At 41.3% G+C, this 20,164-nt stretch overlaps 1 protein-coding gene across 1 annotated transcript in view; it reads left to right on the forward strand.

The window, feature by feature from the left end:
• TRPC7 (transient receptor potential cation channel subfamily C member 7) overlaps positions 1–20,164 on the forward strand; it is a 69,735-nt gene that overhangs the window by 19,358 nt on the left and 30,213 nt on the right. The window contains exon 3 of the mRNA XM_054288178.1: positions 7,800–7,982. Within this exon, the coding sequence (XP_054144153.1) occupies positions 7,800–7,982 (183 nt within the window). The remainder of the gene's footprint in view (positions 1–7,799; positions 7,983–20,164) is intronic.

The raw sequence follows: 20,164 nt of genomic DNA on the forward strand, positions 1-20,164 counted from the left end.
GCTAATTCTTTTAGTGCAAGGAAACTATTTCATCTCAAATTGTATAGGAAATAGAAATCTTCCCCAGTGAAACTTGCAACAAAGAGATCAGGAATGTAATATACATGGGAAAATGTCAGAGAGAAAAAGTATGGATGGCATGAGGAATGAGAAGCTTGGCCCAGAGGTATAACTTTGTGCTTTGATAAATCTCTCACATCAGAGCTGCAGAATGACCTGAAAGGAGGCTGTGATGAGGTGGGGGATGGCCTTTTCTCCCAGGTGATTTCCAGTGTCATATCCCCACACAAGGAGAGAACAAATGTTTGAATGTCATGAAGATGGATTTGGAGCAATGTGCTGCATCTTCATGAGCTTGATTTTACTGCTGACATGAGCAGATCCTAAACTCCTCTTCAACCACAAAACCATCAGAGTGTTATCTTGAAATGCACAGTTTGCATTTAAAGAGAAGCTGTTGACAGGACACAGGAGACAGGCCCTCTCCTTGACCGCATTTGTGTATTCCCCACATTTGGCATGCACTTTTCACTAATACCTCTGTCCTGTTTATGAGACATCCAGGGACTTGACAGTTTATCTTCTGAAAACAGGTGTTTCAGCATAAACATTCAAATGAGCTAGGGAAAATCTGGAGGGAAAAACCACCTTTCACTTAGCTGAGGAATCAAAAGCTGTGGCTTATTTGTGATATGTTTGAAAACAAGCTGAGGTGATAGGAAAGAGAAGCACCTCAAGCATCAAATGCCATCTTATGTTGAAAAGCTGCTATGCTAACCTTAAGACTTTAAAAATTCTCATTTTTTAAAAAAAATTTAGACCAATATAATTTCTGTTCTAGGTTAATAAAATATTTTCAGACACTTGGAATGGGGTGGTAGCTCTCTGGTGAATAACACTGGTGTTCCTGCACAGGGATGCTCAGTAATGGTACCTGTCAGGCTGAAGGTGACTTTGGGGGAAAGGAGTACAGGAGATGGAGGTGTTTTCCAGGCAACTCATTAGGTATGAAAAGAAAGACTGTATTCTGTTCAGGGTGAGAACTTTGGATAAGTCAAATCATCCTTTAATTTCAGTGTAGAGGGAGTTCACATGTACAGGAAACTTATTTCAAGTTTCAGATAGTAAAAAAAAATCAATAGAAGTAATAAAAAAGGCTGAGTGGATTCTGAAATTTCTTATGCCAGGGAATCTAAAACTTTGAAGAGTCAGGAATTGTGCTCAGTCTCAGTCCTTAACTATAAGGACTATGTTTGATTTCTGCATTTGCTTTCCCAAATAATACATCCATTAAATTTAGATTTTAAAAACCATCCAGACACCTTTTAAAGGAATTGTTCCAAGGGGAAGTCAAAGTAAAGTATTTTTCCTGTTCTAATGTTTTTATTGATGGAAAAACACCTTCCAAAATTTATTCATTAGTTTTGGTCCCAGAGAACCTACATTTATCAAAAATATTAATAATTTCCCAGAAGGCATTATTGGTAGAGTCTGTAGATTTGTAAGAGCTAGAGCAGAAAAGAGCTAAAGTGCAAAAGAGTAGAAATGAAACAGGGAGGTGCAAACCTGTCCTTTCTGCTGCTTTTGACAGTTCACACTTCAAAGTTCTTGGAAAGTTATTGCTGAAGGTTAAACATATACCTGGACCTGCAAATGATGCTGCAAAAGCATGGTAACAATTCTAAAGGATTTTCAATCCTGCAACTAGAATTACTACCACCATCTTGTTGAGCTTCTTGAAGTATTTCATGTATCTACCAGTCAATAGGTATGAGATGAAATTCAAAGTCAGTGGTTTGATGGATTCCTAAACGCTCTATCCCCTTGGTGGAGGGATATACTCTCTCAGAGATGAGCTTCTGCAGTGAATATGAAGACATGAATTGCAGCTAGAAAGCTGAGGAGAATAAAGAGACACCAAAAAAAAAAATCTTATTGTAAATCAGTCAGTGCAACTGCCATTGAAATCCTTGTAGTGATGCAAGGGATATTATTTCCATGGCTTGTTGGAAGTCAGAAAATTTTTGGTCCTCAGTCAAACAATCCTGTTGTTTTCTGGGTTTCATTGGAGAAGAATAATGTCAACACAGACACACTCTGGTTTGTCCTTGGGCTCCTGTATTGGCCATATCTCTTGGTGTCTCCTGATAGAATCTAAAATCCCCCTTTGCTCTGCCATGCTGCAGCCTGGCCCTGCTCAGAGGACAAACCATGGCCATGTTTATCTGGGCTCCATTTAGAAGGGCCCAAATTGCTTGGAAAGCAACAGAGTCACACTTGTGAAATGTCAAACTCTTGTATATGAACAGATTGGTTATTATATTATGCACGCTGGAGATTAAGAAGTCAAGGTCTGGATCATTTTGAAAATGAAATGAGGCATCTGTTCCTACCTCTAGAAACATTTAGCAACCTGCACCTGAGTGAGGAAATGTTTTAAACCAGCACTGGGCTTTAAATTCAGAGGCATGCCCACGGCTATGGCACAATGTACCCAGAGCTCCAATAATTCTCTGATGTGCTGCCACTTAAGGAGCAGGAGAACATAAACCAATGTTTATGTGCTTGCTGAAGAATTAACTGTACAGCCTTGGCATAGACTGTGCATGTAGGCATTTAGTCTGGAAACAATAAGAATGCACTCAACTGTATTCAAAAGTGTCAGCAGCTGGCAAAGCTTTTTGGGAGGGTGCTCAGTGCATTTCAGAGCAAAGCAAAGTTACATGGCCAGGATCAGTGCAGGGCCTTCCTCAGCATCTTCTCTCATCACCCTTCCTGCCACTGGCCTTGTGCTTCTTTTCACTCCCAAACACATGGCCAGCCAAAGACACTGTAAGTGCACACAAGGAAATCTGCCCCACAACTTTTCTGTACAGGCTTGTGCATATTTCATGTGGTATCTAATTGGTAAATATTTATAAGCATTTTGAATATTTGACATGATGGTTTATTTAACAATTTCATTACAAATCTTGCATGAAATATTTCTGCTTTTTGTCCCCCTCTTTTCTCTCAGCTTTGTTTTCTTTCTACAATAATTTTTACTTGGGGGAGTTTTCTGTTCATATTTACAGAATTGCCTCTCCATTTTTTTTCCTGCTGTCTCTTCTCAAAATGCTAATCTAAGCAATGCAATATTTCTCTCCTTGATATATGTGTATGTGTGATGTAGAATAAATACAAAGAGCCAAGAGCTCAAAGAAACATAAAAAGAGACTCTGTGCAATGTGCCTACAGCTTTCATTTGCACAGCAAATTTATAATGCTACCCAGAAATGCCAGATAGGTTCCTCATCTTAGTTTTTCTCATTTCACTTAACTTTTTTACTCAAACTCCATCCCTCTGACCTGAAACAGCTCTTTTCTGAAAAAATCTGGTTGGTTTTGAACAGATGTGGAGACATGACAGAGTTCATTTAGAACATAATCAACAGATAATAATAGGGTACTCAGAGAAATTGCAGTGAATGACAAGTACCATCAGCCTTTTCAAAACAGCAAAATTAGACATTTTTAACTCCACATGCACAACAGTGTTAGAAGAAGCAGGAAATTACTAATTTGGAATCCTTTTATTACATTCTAGTTTTTAAAAAATGATATTGTAACATTCTCAGGCATTATCCTGATCCTGCTCTGCTCACTGCCTCTATTGGAAATAAAATTCTCTTCCATGTGTAATTTGAAACAGACTGGCTCTCTTGCCTACTGGGTTGTATCCCTCATCTTCCTCCCTGAGGCTTGACAGCAGGATGAGGCCTCTCATCTCTCATGTGTGATCTGCAATTTTCATTACTGTAAAAATCCATCTGGTTCATGAGCCTCTTAATCCTCAAACTTCCATAATGTGGCATTTAACTGGGAGTTTGGGAAGGTCTGGGTTATTGTCATTGCCTGTGTGTGCTTCTGCTGCTCCGCCAGGAGAACTGAGCTGGGGTTTGTGTCCCCAGCCCTGAGTTTCCTGTTGTGGTACAAGTCTGACCCCACTGCCTGGCCAGGCTTGCAGCCAGGATGGTTCTCCACAAAGCTTATTTGGACAGCAGGGCCGTGAAGTGCCTGGTTTAGGGGTAGGACCCAGCTGGCAGGGCAGTGGTGAAGTGGGGACTGTCCCTTTGCACCCCAAGGCACAGTGGCCATCTGCCCCTCTGTGCTCTGGCAGAGTCAGGGGAGGCCTCAGGGCTGTGATCTTCAAAAACCTTGGTGTAACCAGAACCACAGAGAATCACAGAATGCTCTGAGTTTGAAGGGACCCACACAGGTATCAAAGTCCAGCTCCTGGCCCTGCACAGAGCAGCCCCAAGAATCCCATCATGGTCCTGGGAGTGTTGATCTCCTTGAGCTCCGTCAGGTTTGACCTGTGGTACTATGACCACTGCCCTGGGGAGCCTTTTCCAGTGCCCAATCACCCTCTGGGTGAAGAATATTTTTCTAATATACAACCTAAACCTCTCCTGACACAGGTTCAGGCCATTTCCCCAAGTTCTGTAACTGCTCACCAGTGCAAGGAAGTATCTGGAAATGCATCCTTGTTCTTCTTCACCTCCTCCTCCCACCCCTGGCTAATCTCTGCCCTGGGGTGCAGCCTCCCATCCACTGTCCCAGCACTCCTTCCTGCAGGGAAAGCAGCACCTTGGATGCTTCCAAATGTGTGAAATACAGGCAAATGTGTGAAATAAACAGTGCTGGCATGAACACCAGTAGAGCTGGGATGTTGCCTGTAAATAAATCTTCTTGGCTTCCTTGGGATTTTTCCCGTGCGTCAGAACTCACAATTCAGGATTTCAGGTGCAGGTACAGAATTTCTGCTTGCGTCACCAGAGCTGGGCATTGCAAGCCAGGATCAGGAGAGGCTTGGCTGTCAGACCTCTATTAATCTCAGTTTTTAAGTAAAGAATAATGTGTGCTTGAGAGAAATACCTTGACATGAGGAGAGTCATTGAGCGTGTTCTCGCCATCAGGGTGATCAGGATTTTCTATGATGACTGTGAGCATTAAGGAGCCCAGAACAAAGATGACAAATGATTTTGTAAAAGGGATCATCAGAAGACACAGCAGGTTCAGTGATCTTTGAGACTTGTTTTAACAGATGAGCAGTCTCCTGAGAGATGTAATATGCCTGCCTGCCTGGCTGCAGAATTGCTGTAGAGCAGTTTATTTTATTTTATTTTATTTTATTTTATTTTATTTTATTTTATTCTTTCTACAGCTTGTACCTTGGACAGGATGTATGGCTGCTTGCATCTACTTAAAAATCAGAGTAAAAACCTTTGACTGAGGAAATCATCCATAGTTCCTACAAACGTACAGAATCAGTAAAAACATTAAGGTTGGAGACATGCATAAAGTCGGGTCTTGATAGAGTTTGCCTGCTGGGAACCTGCCATTTGCAGATGCTTTGGAAGCACTTTGCTAGTTGCTACTAAATATCTTTCCTTAAAGAAAGGAGAAGAGGGAAAATAATGCAATCTAATACAAACTAGTTGCTCAGATGATGTGGAAGTGGTGATGAGAATTAAAATGTGCTGGTTAAGAGATAAGCTTGTGAACTTTGCAAACAGTACATAGAGAATGGTATTAAAGCCCAGCAGAGTTCTCACCCTTGGTTTTTTTTAAGCTGCTGAGCTAATTGAGCGTCTCCATTACCTGTGGCAACAAGGCATTTCATGCCCACCCTACACATGTTTTCAGATCCATCCATATTTGCTGTCCTTCACTATTTCTGTATTTATTTTGAGGCTGATATTTTTGTTTGGCCATCTATTCTCTCAGTGAAGAGGTAAGCTCTCAATTTATTGAAATTCATCTTGGTGTGGGGAAGATTAAAGCATGGAATTGCTTTGAGAGGAGTGCTTTGAAGCCATAAAATAAAATCTCTTTCATTTACATTTCAGACTTTACCTCACCCTGTATTTGAACACATTTACTCCACAAATCCTATCTATCTCCACAAAATGCTCTTGTACTGGATTTAGATGTAAATGGACCATCAGATTTTGCCTGAGACATAAGAACATCTTAAATCTTCGAGCTCTAGCTTGGCACATTTATGGAAGTCTTGGTGCCCCAGCTTCTGCAATGGGGCATTCACCCAGATAAAGATCTGCTGGTTGTGCTCTTTATGTCTCCTCTTAATGAAGATTTGAGGTTCTTGCTCCCCTCCATTAACAACACAATTAGAACACCTGGTCTGACTACAGCACTAAAGGACAAAGAGAGAAACTCAGATCTAAAGTTTTTTGATACATAAGAGGATGTAAGCATACAAGTTTCACCTTGCATGAGGCGTCAGCAGTAAAATCCCTGCTATTCCCCAGCTGTCTTCAACCCCTTCTCCTAAACTCAGATCAGAAATGGCTCCTTCCCCTTCCTGTGAGAATGCCCCACTTGCAGCCCTGAGGGGCTTTCTGGCTCCCTGTGATTATTATTCTGTGGTTATTCAATTATTCTGTGCTCTACCCAGCTCTTCCATGCATGAAAAGTGAAGTTGGGACATGCACACACATTCATGGTAGAAGTAACCTCAAACCCATGACAAAGTCATTAAACCAACTGATTTTAAAAATTCATTAACATCTCAGTTCTGAAGGGGAAAAACTGACCAAAGAAGTTAAGCCATCTCTAATTAAGTATTTTAGACAGTGCTGTTCCAACTAATTAATGAATGTTTGTACAGTGCTTTGAGATCTTTGTGTAACAAGGAAGGCTCATATGTTGCTATGTGTAAATGATAGAATAGATAATTTAGAAAATACAGAAGCACAAAGCCAGGTTACCCTTATCACTTCATCAAAGCCAAGTTTAACTGTCTTCTTCTTTTGGCTGCTGGCTTAATTAGATAAGGTTCTGAATTTAATTAACTCATCAAACCTAATTTGAAAAGACCTCTCAAATCAGTTAGAGCTTGTCTTGTGCTTATTATTCCTATTTGTTGCATGGAGCCTTTAATATCACCATTTTGTTATGATATGAATGGTAGCCTTAATTGCGTTCTAATTTACAACATTTACTCAGATGGTGGCACTCTCCTTGTTTTTTAAGTGTCAGCTTGTGAAAATCAATCACAATTTAATTTAGGGAAATTGCTCTTCTAGTCCTCTGTCAAGTCAGGTACAGGTTACCTCCTCCCCCGTAAGTGTAATTTGGGTTCTCAAAGTGAAATTATTTCACAGGAAATCATGTTGAGTTTCTGAAGTTCCATTTCTTGGAGAGGTGGTATGACAATTTTCATCTGGATGCTCTTTCAGGACAGTTTAACTAAATTCCAAGGTTTGAGGCTGAAGTTGGTATTGCAACTATATAATTCATTTGAACACATCTGTGTGTGATGCTCCAGCTTGTTGTACCAGTCTGAAACTTCTTGAAAGTTATGAAAGAAAGAATTACTAGGAAAGAATCTAAACTGTAAAATTTGCTGTGTATTTTACCCAGTTAGCTGGACCTTTTTCTTGGCCATATTTTTACATTCCTAGAGATACACCACACAGAGAGCAGACATCAACTGATTGCTTAAAATCAAAATTTCCCTAGAAATTATTTACTTGTTCTGTAAAACTTGTTCTATTATCATGCAAACTATGCTGCTGGTAGAAACATTGCTAATTAAGTCTGGAGGAGTTCCTGTACTTTTGTGAAAAGCCATCAACATGCTGTGTAAATGAAATGCTTTCTTACTCTTCCAGGCAGCAGTTTTGCAGGAGTAACCTTGCTCACGATTGCTCTCTCTCCTTTCTTTCATTTGCTGTTTGCAGCCCAGCTTTCCAACACACAAATTAATACCTTTTTTTTCTGTTTTTCCTCAGAATGACTATAGGAAGTTATCTATGCAATGCAAGGACTTTGTTGTGGGGGTGCTGGACCTGTGCAGAGACACTGAAGAGGTGGAGGCCATTCTGAATGGAGATGTGAACATCCACCTGTGCCCTGAGCACCACCGGCCGAGTCTGAGCAGGATTAAACTTGCTATTAAATACGAGGTCAAAAAGGTAAGCTCCTCCTTTGGGTCCCATATGTCTTCACATTTAATGATGCTTCCTTGATGCCTCCTGAAAAATAAACAAAAGATAGATTTCAGTGGGACCAGGACTGTCCCTAGAATTTTAGCAACTTGTGGCTTGATTTGTATTTTCTCACTTGCTTTAATGTGGAGAAGGTTATCTGCAAAGTGAAAAATAAATTCTTCTAGAAGTATTTGAAACAACTAGCCAGCCTTACAGAAGCGTGTTGTGTGAATGGAAAATGTCATTCTGGCAAATTCTAGGCCTGGGTGGTCCCAATTAATTGCTCCTACAATATGCTTTGATGGAAACTGGGCTCCTGCTATGGGACTCGAAGAGCATTCCAAATTTTTGAGCTAACATCTGGTCTCTCATTCCCCTCCCAAGCCCACCACCTGCTCCATTTTGCCTCTTGACTGTGCTGGCTGGAGAAGGTCTTTTCCTGTTATGAAAGCCATTAATTAAAGAGAATCTTAAAACATATTTGAAATTAAATGCTTTCATGCAGGAGCACGTAGCACAGAGCCAAATATTCTCTCCTAGGATGTTGCGTCTCTGCTTTGTTCCATCACCAAGACCAAGCTGAACATCTCAGTTCACTCTCAGTTCAACAAGCTGGGTCAAGCTTAGTAATTGAAATTGTTGCTTTGGTAACAGGAGGCCAAACTTGCTCTGGTGCTCCTTCAGAAAATGAACTAATCTAAAAGACACAGTGCCTCATCATGGAACAGTGCCCAGTGATCCATGACCTGAGAATCATCAGTCACAGAATCACAGAACATTCTGAGCTGCAAGGGACCTTGAGCCTTTTCAATGTGTGAATTCTCCTGTGCTACTTTGCTCACTTATCCTCCTGAAAATTTGTGTCATCCTTTTGCTACCAAGACCACGAGCTGGAGCTGCTGTGCTGCTCTGGGCACTTCCACCCTGGCTTACCTGGCTCCAGAGGGACATTCCCCCATTTCTTACCCTGTCTGTATGCGCAGCTTTTCACAATGCATGAACATTGACCTAAAGCACCAGTGGGGGTCATGTACAGTGGATCTTTTCATTAATAAATATCTTCCTAAGCCCAGGAGAGCTGAGCATCCTTTGTGGATCACAGCAACTTGTTGCGCACTGGTAACAACAGTTAAACTAATTGCAGGATTTCAGGATGGCTCTCATGTCAGCACTTTTCAGCACATTCCTTTCAGCAGCTGGTGTGTGTCTATGTGTAAGATGAGTGTTTAACTGCTGACTCCAAAACAAGGCAGTTCAGCCTGTGAGAGACACAGACACACTCAGATAAATGGGTTTGGCTTTGGCAGTGACGTGATAATGGACTGATGTTGGTCACACTTGCTGAACAAAGACATTGTGTTATGGTGACACAGTAATTAATTCCTGAAGAGGCAATGCACTTCAGGTGCAAGCTTTTTATTCAGTTGAGAGATATTTAGGTTTATGTGTACAAATCCTGTGCTTTGAAATCCATTTCCATTTTAAGGAAATCCTATAACAGCGAGGGGTCAGAGGGAGGGTGAAGTATTACACATATTTAATGGACAGATTCTGTAAATTTCAAGTCACTTTTCCAAAGCTAATGACTCATCATGACTAGATCTTGTCCAGCTCTGGGCTCCTCAGTACAAGAGAGATGTGCAGCTCCTGTGATGGGTCCAGCAGAAAACAAGGATAATTAAGGCACTGGAGCACCTTTCTTATGAGGAAAGGCTGAGGGAGCTGATCCTGCTCACGCCTGAGAGGATTCCCCATCCATGCCTGTCAGTGCCTGCAGGGAGTGCCCAGAGGATGGACCAGGCTCTGCTCAGTGCTACAACTAACAGAAGAGACATCAGACAGGAACTGATGCCCAGGAAATTCCACCTGAATATAAGAAAGAATTTCTTTACTGTTATGTGACCAAGCACTGGAAGAGATCACCCAGAGAGTGTGGAGTCTGCTCACTGGGGATACTCAAGAACTGTCCCAGCATAATCCTGTGCCATGTGCTCTGGGATGACCCTACCTGGGCAGGAGTTTTATACAAAACAGCTTCAGGGACTTCAGAATGGTCTGACGAATGAAAAAAAAAGAAAGAGGGGTTAGTGGTTATGAGTTATTTTTTCATTAAGTTCATATCCAGACTAAATATTTGCGCTCGCATGGGAAATTTTAAGAAATATTTGATGTTTAAAAAATCTATTTCTACCATTAGCTTCTTAATTCCCATTTCCATATTAATACTTAGTGCCTACAATAGACTTTCTTTGATGAAAAATTGCAGAGAACCATGAAATGCATTGAAAATTATTATTTAATATCCATTATTTTACTTTTACAGCTGCTGATGCAGCCTGTATTTCATCACATTTTTATTTCTAGAGTCTGGCAAAGATGTCAAGGACTCCCACCCTCAGAAGAGCAATTGCATCTGCAGAGTTTCATCAGGCCTTTGCAAAATCTTTTAAAATCTTTCTAGCTCTTCCAAATTTCTTTGTTACTTCACTGTCCTCACACAGTGCAGTTACTGCAATTATGGTGTCTAAGGAAAATCTTGTGTTCACTCAGAGCTGAAGCATTCTTACCTTCTTTGCTCAGTAAACCTGCAGCTGGTACCTACAGCAGGATTTTTTCTATATTAATGGAAATGTCTCTGCATTTTTCCTTCTGTGTTTCCAATCAAAGTCCCCTGTTACCTCATTCATTTTCAACTTCAAAAAAGCAATTCTCTGGTCAAGTGAAAGGACATGGTTTTATTGATCCTTATCTTTATTCCTAATTCACAAAGTTTGAGATGAACCTTGTAAAGTCATTCAAGAAAGCATCAACAATTATAGGCTCCATTTGTTGGTCTCTTTTTTTCTTTTCTTTTCTTCTGCAAAACATCCTACTAACACATATGAGAGAATGGTGAAACGCTTAAGGCTCTAATTCAAGGACTTTCTATAATAGAAAGATATTTGAAGAATTAAGAAACACTGCTTTTACATATTTTGCATCAAGGAGAAACCCAAAATTACAGTAGTTTATAAAGTCTTTACAAAAATGGTGCATTGCTGTTATTCTTCACACTTTTTGAAAGAACTAAATAATCACTCTGTACTCCAAGATTTTTTGGAAAAAATCACTCAAATATCCTCTGACCAAGTTTTCCAGAAGCATTTTTCCATTTAGATCAGCTGTCTTAATGATTCCTTGAAATTTATCAAAATGGAAACAGTTTTTCAAGAGCAAGACAACCAATTTTCAAACACTTAAGCAGTTACTGAGTCCTGGATTCTTTCCAAGAACTGAAATTTTTGCCCATGTTATGGGATTGTTGCAAATGTACCATTGTCTCCCCTGGTTTGTTTAGTGATGCTTTTAGAGATTTCTTTCTCTCCCAGCTCTGCAGGGTCAGGGGCACAGGGAGGAGGAGGGTGGGGAGCAGGAGGAGCAGCCAAGCACCCTGGTGATGCTGCAGCCAGACTGCCCAGGTGCTCACCTGGACACTGGAGCAGAGGCTGGGAGCTCTCTCAGTGACACCAAACTCTGGGGGGGTCCAGCAGCTGCTCACAGAAGTGGCAAAATAAAAAAGCAGCATTAAGGTAGAACAGGTGGCTTTGGTGGATTATGACCAAAAGTGGCTTGAGTTGCTAAGTTCTGATCCCAAGCACCGTGAGCGCTGTGGCCGTGGATATCCTCAGCTCCTGCTCATGCAGGTTTACAACATCTGAAAGCTTACTGTGCTCTTGATTGAAAATTTTACAGTAATGGTTTTTTTCTTTTCTTGGAACATTCAAACAAATTTGTTTTCACTCAGCTACTTGAAATGTAAGGGTAGCACACATTTTTTCTCTGTGTGAACTCATTTCTAATTAAGCCAGAATATGATTCCTGCTTTTGAGAGGCAGAGGTTCAGAGGTTGGAACTACCCTTGGACAGCCAACGGTGAGAAAATTAAAGTTTTGATGTCTTACAATGAAATTATTCTGCGGTATATCAGCTGCACAGATGCACATATTTTATGTTCTCATTTTAGTCTGTACCAACATGATCCTTTCTTGCCTCTCTTTAATGTTGGCAGGGGACTTGTATCAACATTTACCTTTAGGTATAAAGCTGTGGCTTCTCTGTAGGTGTACAGCCATTGCTCCTCTGTAGGAGGGGACATTCATTTCCCTTCTTTCCCAGTGGCAAAATTGTCATTGCTCTTTTCTTTTAATTGCAAATGTTGAGTGCCCACCTCTGTCTTCTCAGCAGCTCTGCCCATAACCACCACAAAGCCAGAGCACCTTTCTCTTTCACGAGTTTTAATTGAATTAACAGTAAGACACACAAATTGGGTTGGGGAAAAAAAATAAGAATTAAACAGAACACCAGATGGCTGTGTAAATCCTATTTAAGAGAGAACTGGAACAGGAACTTTTTTCATAACTATATTATTAATAATTAACATATGGAGGATGCTCTGAGCAGAATACTCACGGCTGCATTAGATTATAACTTTTCACTGTGCTGGTCACATGGTTCAGATACTTGAGGGCATGAGGAGTCCCAGCTCTCATTAACTGCTGCAGCAGCCTGGATGGGAGCAGGAGAAGGCCAGGAGAGCCAGCCCTGCCTGTGCTGAAGGGCTTTGGCCTCAAATGTGCAGTAACAGCCACTGCCCCACTGGAGCATCCTCAGGAAGGTTACCTGGGACAGCCTGGGTTTTGCCCAGGAAACACAGGAAAATAAGGTGGGAACAGAGGGCAGGAGAGATCCAGAAGTGACCAGAAGTTCTGGCAGCAGGAGAGCAAGGAGTGTCTCTGTGCCACATGCCATGGTGGGTGAGATCTCTCTGCTCTCAGTTATCCTGCAGGATTCTGGGCACAGCCACACCTGCACACCAGCCTGAACACCCATGGAAAACTACATGTGGGTAACCCAGATGAATGATTCACATCCACAACTTCAGTTTAGGAATTTCTCACAGGACAAACATTGACCTTTCAGTGCCCCAGTGACACAGATATGGCCTGGAACAGGACAGGGTTATGGTTTATCATGTGATGAGAAGCCTCAAGGAACGAACTTCTCAATCAAAAGGGCTTTCAGAAAGTTGTATTTTTGTTTCTGCAAGCCCTCATTAATTTTTTCCCTCACTTTTTAGTTTCAAGAATATGTAACTGAGGTCTTGTGAAGTCATTGATGGCCTGGACAGGGGTGGTGGGAAGAAGAGTATCTCTTGCTTCTGTCACCGGAGAGCCAGTGAATGCTGTAAAATGTAATTTAATATCAGTGGAAGCACTGTGGTCATTCTGGACTCTAGAGCTTATCCATGTAATTTTTCTTTTTAGATTTTTAATTGCATGTTGCAGATGTTTTGACAGAGATTGGAAAGGGAAGGAGTTACTTCCCTTCCCCACAAAATGCATTTCTATATCTGAGTATTTCATTAGCAAGGTTCCTTCCTCCCACTAAAATCTGTGACTTTGATTATTTCCTTTTTCCTAGATGTTTTAATTTCTTTTCTTTTCCTTGATGAATCTCATTTTGTTATTTCCTGCACATACATCCATCCTCTTAAGGTTTCAATGAATCATTTCTCCATCCTGAATATTGTCTGCAATATTTCCAGGTCACTGTAATATGCAGACTTAATTATTTTCATTTGCAAAGTGTCACAGGGTCTTAAATGTCCATCAAGACACAGACAAGTGAGCACAAGAACACATCAAAACCATTGTATGGATGTACATCACTGGTGAAAGGAATTAAAATTAGCTTTATTAATAATTAATAATAAAATTCCCATAGAAAAGAGCAATTAATATGGTTTGCTACAAACCTGACCTCAGCTGACTCCAGTTTTGACTTTGCCTAAATCCCCATAGACAATGTTTTAAATCTCTCCTTCTGTGCCCTCTGTGGCTGATTTTAGATACCAAAGGGACATTGTTGTTTGGTAGTTTATTGTGGCATGTTTTCAGATGAATAATTCAATGATAAAGATTTTCAAGTGGTTTTGATTTTGCACAGATATGAAAATCCTGGAATGTTAAAGGCTGGGACTTGCAATTCAGTCTCTTGTTTTCACATAAATAATTCAGTGATAAGTTTTATTCATATATGTAAAAAGAGGAAAAATCAGACAGTAACAATAAATCTCTTCAGAAAACATGCAGCCCACTAGAAGAAGAAACTGAAGTTTTCCAAAGAGCCAACCACCTTATTCCCTACCCTAGAGGAGAATGCTGAGCCCCAAAAAGCTCAATCTTTGTCTCAGAAAAGTCAAATCATAAAAAAAACTTAAAGGCAAAGCAAGGTTTAAACTGAACCAATCAACGAATTTGTGTAAACTCCACATTTTCTAGTTACACACATCACACATATCAGGCTTGCCTTTTCATTTCATATGGCCTAAAATTAACAGGAGAACAACAAAAGTGCCTTCCACTATTATCATTAATTTTGCCTTTCCAGTCAGTGCTGAGGAGCAATAATGTTAATGGGCAAAGATATTGGATTTCAATAAAACTGGGGAATGTGTGAGTATCCTGGGTTTTGGTGTGAGTATTTGCCCTCTGCCAAATGGCTCTAATAACAAAGATATTTTGGTTCAGAAGGAATCAATGTGAAAGGTTTTGTAAAGGTGCAATTTATTACTAAAACTCTTCTAAATACTTGTGGGTTTATGCCCTAAATGTAACTCAGAGGCTGAAGCTGCACAATTAGTTGGGCTTTTTCTCCTGATAATCCTGGCTCATCTGGGCCTTGCTTACAAACACAAACCTTTCCTTTGCTGCAGGTTTAAAAACACTGAAGCTCAACTCCAGACAGCAGGTCTGAATATTCACCAAGCCTGCCACAGAGCACATCTGCAGGATGAGCAAGAGCCCCATGAATATTTGTGCGATGCCATTAGACAGCGAAATGAGCCCCAGGGACAGAGGGAAGGCTGCAGCGATGCCCCGGGCAGGGACATTTCCCTGTTCTCTGGGTGTCTGCAGCAATTCCTCAGAGGACCTTTGGTCACGCACTGTTTCCTTTCATGCTGCTGTTAGATCCCATTGAAATGAGGCTTGATCAGCTGAATTTTCTCTCACCCATGAAAATCTTTCTTTTGCATCTGGACAAAGGAATCTGGACCTGTTTTTGCTCTCTCTTGTAAGGTTAGTCTGGTGCAAAGTGATTTTAAAACAGGGCCCGCGGCCATGGATAGAATTTAACTACAATTAGAGCAGATATTTTTTTGTGAAAAGGTCCCAGTGTCACAGCATGGGTCTTTGGAGTGGGACTTTACTTGTTATTTCTAATTCATTAGCAGGAGGGCATGTACTTTCTATTTCTTTCTTAAACTTTCTGCAGTTTTATTTTCCTCTCTTGAAGCCACAACAGCAAAGAGTGAACCAAGTTCCAACTTTATTTACCCCTTGACAATTTCAGCTGCCAGAATTTAATAGCACATGCATTTGCTAAAGGCAATTTTTTTCACATTCCAGAGCATGAAATAAATACAAAATATATTGAATATCCCACCTTCTTCTGCTAAGGTCTCAGAATAGCTTGTGCAAAACAAAGAGTTCTTTGTTCACTTGGAAGTTCACAGAGCAGAGAAGGCTTCTGCCTGTGCTGGTCTTTCCCTGCACTGTGTGTTTTCCAGGAAACTTCAATAATTCCCTCTGAGCTCTGTCATCTTCTGCTCTGCATCAAGTGAAACAAATCTGTAATGGGTCTTTTACTGGATAAAAAAAATGTTTTGGCACATTTTTGACCTTTTGTACTGCCCCCCCCAAAAAAGTATGTTTCAGCTCAAGAAAAGTATTTTATTCAGTGTAAATGCAGACCCTTTACTTAGGCTTCAAGTCTTAAAAATGCCTAAAATATCAAGGGAATCTTCAAAAAGAGAAGTGTTATAAAAGCAAAGAAATTTTTTTTTTGTTTTGATACATTCAGTGATTTTTTTCCCTCTAATTTGCATGTGGGGATATATTTACCTCTTAGTTTATCTGATCCTCTTTGGTGAAATGGCAGGGTATTTATGACCCTTCGTAGGAAGAGCAGCAATAACCTGCTTTGCCCTTTCCCTGAGTTTTTCCCAGCCCTGCCAATGTTTGCTGGCACAGTGTTCAGTGCCCTGCTGAGCAAGGATGATTTCATTGCTCCTTTGGTGAAGGCTTTGCTGGGAGGAGCACAGCACTGCCTGTGCAGCAAGCTCAGCTTTCCTCCCTTCCTCTTCCCTCTGGTTTTGCTCAAGAACAGCAAAGCTGCCACGGAAACCTCAGCTCCCCTTCCAGCCCAGCCCTGGCTTTGGGAGCACGAGCATGGCACGATCAGCTCAGGCTGGTTTGTCTGGGAGGTGTCAGGAATCCTTTGTGATTATTCTGATGTACTTTGAATTTTCCAGAGCCCACAATGTGTGTGGTCCAGATCCCACCTGGTTTTTCCAATGTGTGTGGTCCAGATCCCACCTGGTTTTTCCAGTGTGTGGATCCCTGCAGGAGCACTGCCCCTCTGCTCCTGACAGCACAGAACCCCAGAGTGGTTTGGGTTGGAAAGGGACCTTAAGGATCACCCAGGTTCAACCCTCCTGCCATGGGCAGGGCTGGCAAAATGGGAAAAGCCTTGTGTGCAACCCATTTGCTGCCCCCTTCTTTTCCACTTGTAATTCAGGGGCACAAGGTGCCAATTGAAACCCTTTGGATGGCTCATTTGAGTCAGCATTTTCCCTAACAGATTTCTGGCATTTGAAGCATTGCACACCCAGCCCAGGGTTCCTGTGAGCACATGTTGCAGCCCAAAATGTGTTAATAAGTGAAGGTTTGCAGAAGCAAAGAGCTACATCAAAAGATAAATGCTCAATAATGAACCCAGAAAGGTTGTTCCAAGGACATGAATGCAGCTACATGATGGAAAGAGAAATTGCTCATCCCTGCCCCTGCCAGTGTCTCTTGACATCCCCAATGTTCTAAAAGTCTATTTGTGCAGCTCCTTTTTAGCTCACACTCAGTGATTAAACACACTGAAGTTTGCCATGGGGCTGACAGGGAAGGCACAGGCTGAGAGGACACGACAGGAGCACCTCAGGACTTTGCAGTCCCAGGTTCATGGTGTTGGTTCTGATCTGCAGGGTTTTATCTGCTTTCACTGCTCCACTGATGAGTTTTGCCTTCCTGCCACAGCCCCTGGCTATTCAGTGTGGGGCGCATTAGCAAAGGGAGATGATCCTGTCTAAGTGGTTCATTCTCTTGCCTCAGTGGTAGATTTCTGTACTTTTAAGGGAAATGGAATTATTTCAGTAATAAAAGAGATACTGGTTTCTTTCTGCACCATTAATTCCAATCATCTGAGGCTGACCTCTGTCTCTTAGCTCTCTTGCCATGTTTCCTTATTTCTGCTGACACCATTTTTCTCTCCAAGATAGAGACCCTCTCCTCTCCTCTCCTCTCCTCTCCTCTCCTCTCCTCTCCTCTCCTCTCCTCTCCTCTCCTCTCCTCTCCATTACAGTCTCTTTCTCCGATCAATACAATAGAATATTAAAAAATAAAATTCCCTCTATTTGCAGTGTTTTCTATCAGAAGTAATTTTCTATATGTTTATAAAATATAAAGGTATTTTATCTTGGAGTGAAACTCCTGCTTTTTTGAGCAACTATGCCAAGGAAAACCTCTCATTCTGTCATAAGAGCTCAGAAGTGTTTCCCCACAATGCATATAACATGTTAAGCTACCAGAGAGAGCTGTCACACATCAAATTAAATAGAAATGTGGAAAAGTGATCACTCAATGTGGTATCCACGTTGGTCTCTGAAAAACCTTCTTTATTCCTATATGTAAAACTCTTCCTTTGGGTCTTTTCAATTCCAACAGAACTCTTCAAGAAACACTTTCCATATTCCAGATAAATATTCATGCCTCTTATTTAATCCCCTGTAGCACAGGGCAGGGCTTTTGGAGGTGTCAATACTTACCCGAGTCTTCCACTACCTCTCAAAAATTCTGCTTTGGTGCCTTCATTATTTGAGCTGATTGCTGTGTGACTTTATTATGGGTTTTTTAAAGCCTTTTTTAACTTAAAAAGCTGTGTGAGTGATAGGCTGGAGGGAAGAACAATTTCCTTCCTATATCAAGAGGTATGCACAGGAAAATCCACTGCCATCTACTGGGATCCAGGGCCCTGGGGCCAGCAAAGCTCCCCCTGTGGTTTCTGAATGCAGAAGCACTGCAAAACATTTTGCTTGAGCCCGCAGATCCTGATGCATTACCTTCCTGACTCTGCCCCGGAGATAAAGCACTCAATGCTTTTAAGTGGCTGGTTTTGGAGCGAGGCAATCCCCTGCACTGCCAGTGCTTCCATTTCAATCAGAGATTTCCTGCCCTTCTGCACAGCCCTGGTCACACTGCTCTTTCTTGTCTGCAGCTCGGGAGCACCCACAGTTTGTCCCTAAAAGCCTCCTTGCCTCATTTTCCAGCTCTGAGGAAAGGAAAAAGAGCATTTAATGGGAACATTGAAAAAGCACTGCAGCATTCAGCCCTCTGAAATTCAATATCACACATCACCATTTGTCATTATGCTTTGAAGCATTCTGCCTTGAAGCTTTTGTCTCAAGCTCTGTCCTTCTCCATGCCTAAGTGCCTAACCAAAGCATTTTTAGTGTAATCTTTACCTTGGTGTCAGTGCCCATTACAGGGAAGAGAGAAAGTTAAATGTAACATCTTTGAGGAGATGTAAGACCAGTTTCTGAAATGTTGACAGAGAGAGGGCTGACAGTGCCCAAGGGGTCACTCTGTGTTTCATTAATGTCTGATAGGGAAAACAATGAAAACTGCGCTGCTTGCTGTAAGCAAGTGACAGATTAAAACTCATTCATGCTCTGATCTTTAACTTATCATTTTATCATCTCTAATCCTTGACTTATTTTTCCCTCATTTTTGTAATAATCAGAGTAAGATGATGATAATCAGAGTAAGATGATGTCCTGGGGTGACTTTATGATGCTGAATTATATCTTCATTCATCTGTTTAGCCCAGAAATAAATTTTGTGCCTTTAAAATTAGATCCAAGAGCAAAGGAGGGGAGAAGAAAAAACGTGAATTTTTTTGTGTCTGTATTCAAAAACAAAGAGCTTCAGCTCTCTGTGTTGCCTGTATTGTCTGCAGCATGGACAGGGAGCAGGAGAGAACTCACCTCTGATTTTAGTTAGGTTTTTTAGTTAGCTGTGGCTGGAAGGTTTTTTGGAGCTGTTCTGCTGTTGCTCAGTCTGGAAATACCAGGACTATCATCCAGGCCCCCCTCAGGCTGCACTACAGCTGGGACACCAGACCTGAGCCCCAGAGAGACCAGGAAAATCCAAGGACATACCCATGAAAAAGCTTTTCTCTCTCCAATCCACAGAAGGACTTTCTGAATTTTCCATCTCTTCAGAACAGCAAGAGGTTCCATTGTTCAATATTATTAATCTTTTCATGTTTGTGAGTACTTTGCTTGTTAAATAAATAGAGCTTTCCACTTTTCCCCAAGGAAATCTTTTCCCAACCAGTGGGCGGGAGGGGCCACGTGAATTTGCTCTCCAGAGGAACTCCTTTGGAAGTTTTTTCCCACATTTCCCATAAACCAGGAGAAAAACTCTCTTAGTGCCCAACATGGGGCTTGAGAAAGTGGAAAAAGCCTGTACTGATTGCATTTTAGTTGTACTTTGTAATGGGATAAAGCAGTCAGCAGCTATTCTGCTTGAATTCATAACGTCTCTCTGGGTGGAGGCCTTCATGTGTCTCTGGTCCCTGGGGTTTTTTGAGGTTTTAACACTTTTCTGGTCCCTGGACTTATTTTCTTATCTGGAGATAGCTCCAGTATTATCCCTAACATGCAGCTTTTACAGTAGAGGGACATGGATCAGTATAGCAATTGTGCTGGGCTGATAGTGATTTATAGGGAGTTTACAAAGGTACTGGGATTTGTTCAAGGTATGTATGGATTGTGGTTTCTTCATCCTGCCATGTGTCCTAGCTCCAGTAGCATGCTTTGGGGGTTTATTGGTAACTGCACCCAGTTTATTAGAGGAGGAGCAGAGGATGAAGCTTTTCAGCCTTTCCTTTCCTTCTTCTCCTTTGAATCTGTTAAGTCACTTTTTTAAGTCACTAAGTCACTTTAGTCACTGTGTTTTACTGAAAGAGAACATTCTAAGAACATTAAAGAGACCACTTTCCTGGTATTTTATCTG

The sequence above is a fragment of the Melozone crissalis genome, unplaced genomic scaffold, assembly GCF_028551555.1.
Source record: "Melozone crissalis strain CALT ecotype California unplaced genomic scaffold, PUWL_Pcris_2 ptg000061l_1, whole genome shotgun sequence".
Classification (NCBI taxonomy): domain Eukaryota; kingdom Metazoa; phylum Chordata; class Aves; order Passeriformes; family Passerellidae; genus Melozone; species Melozone crissalis.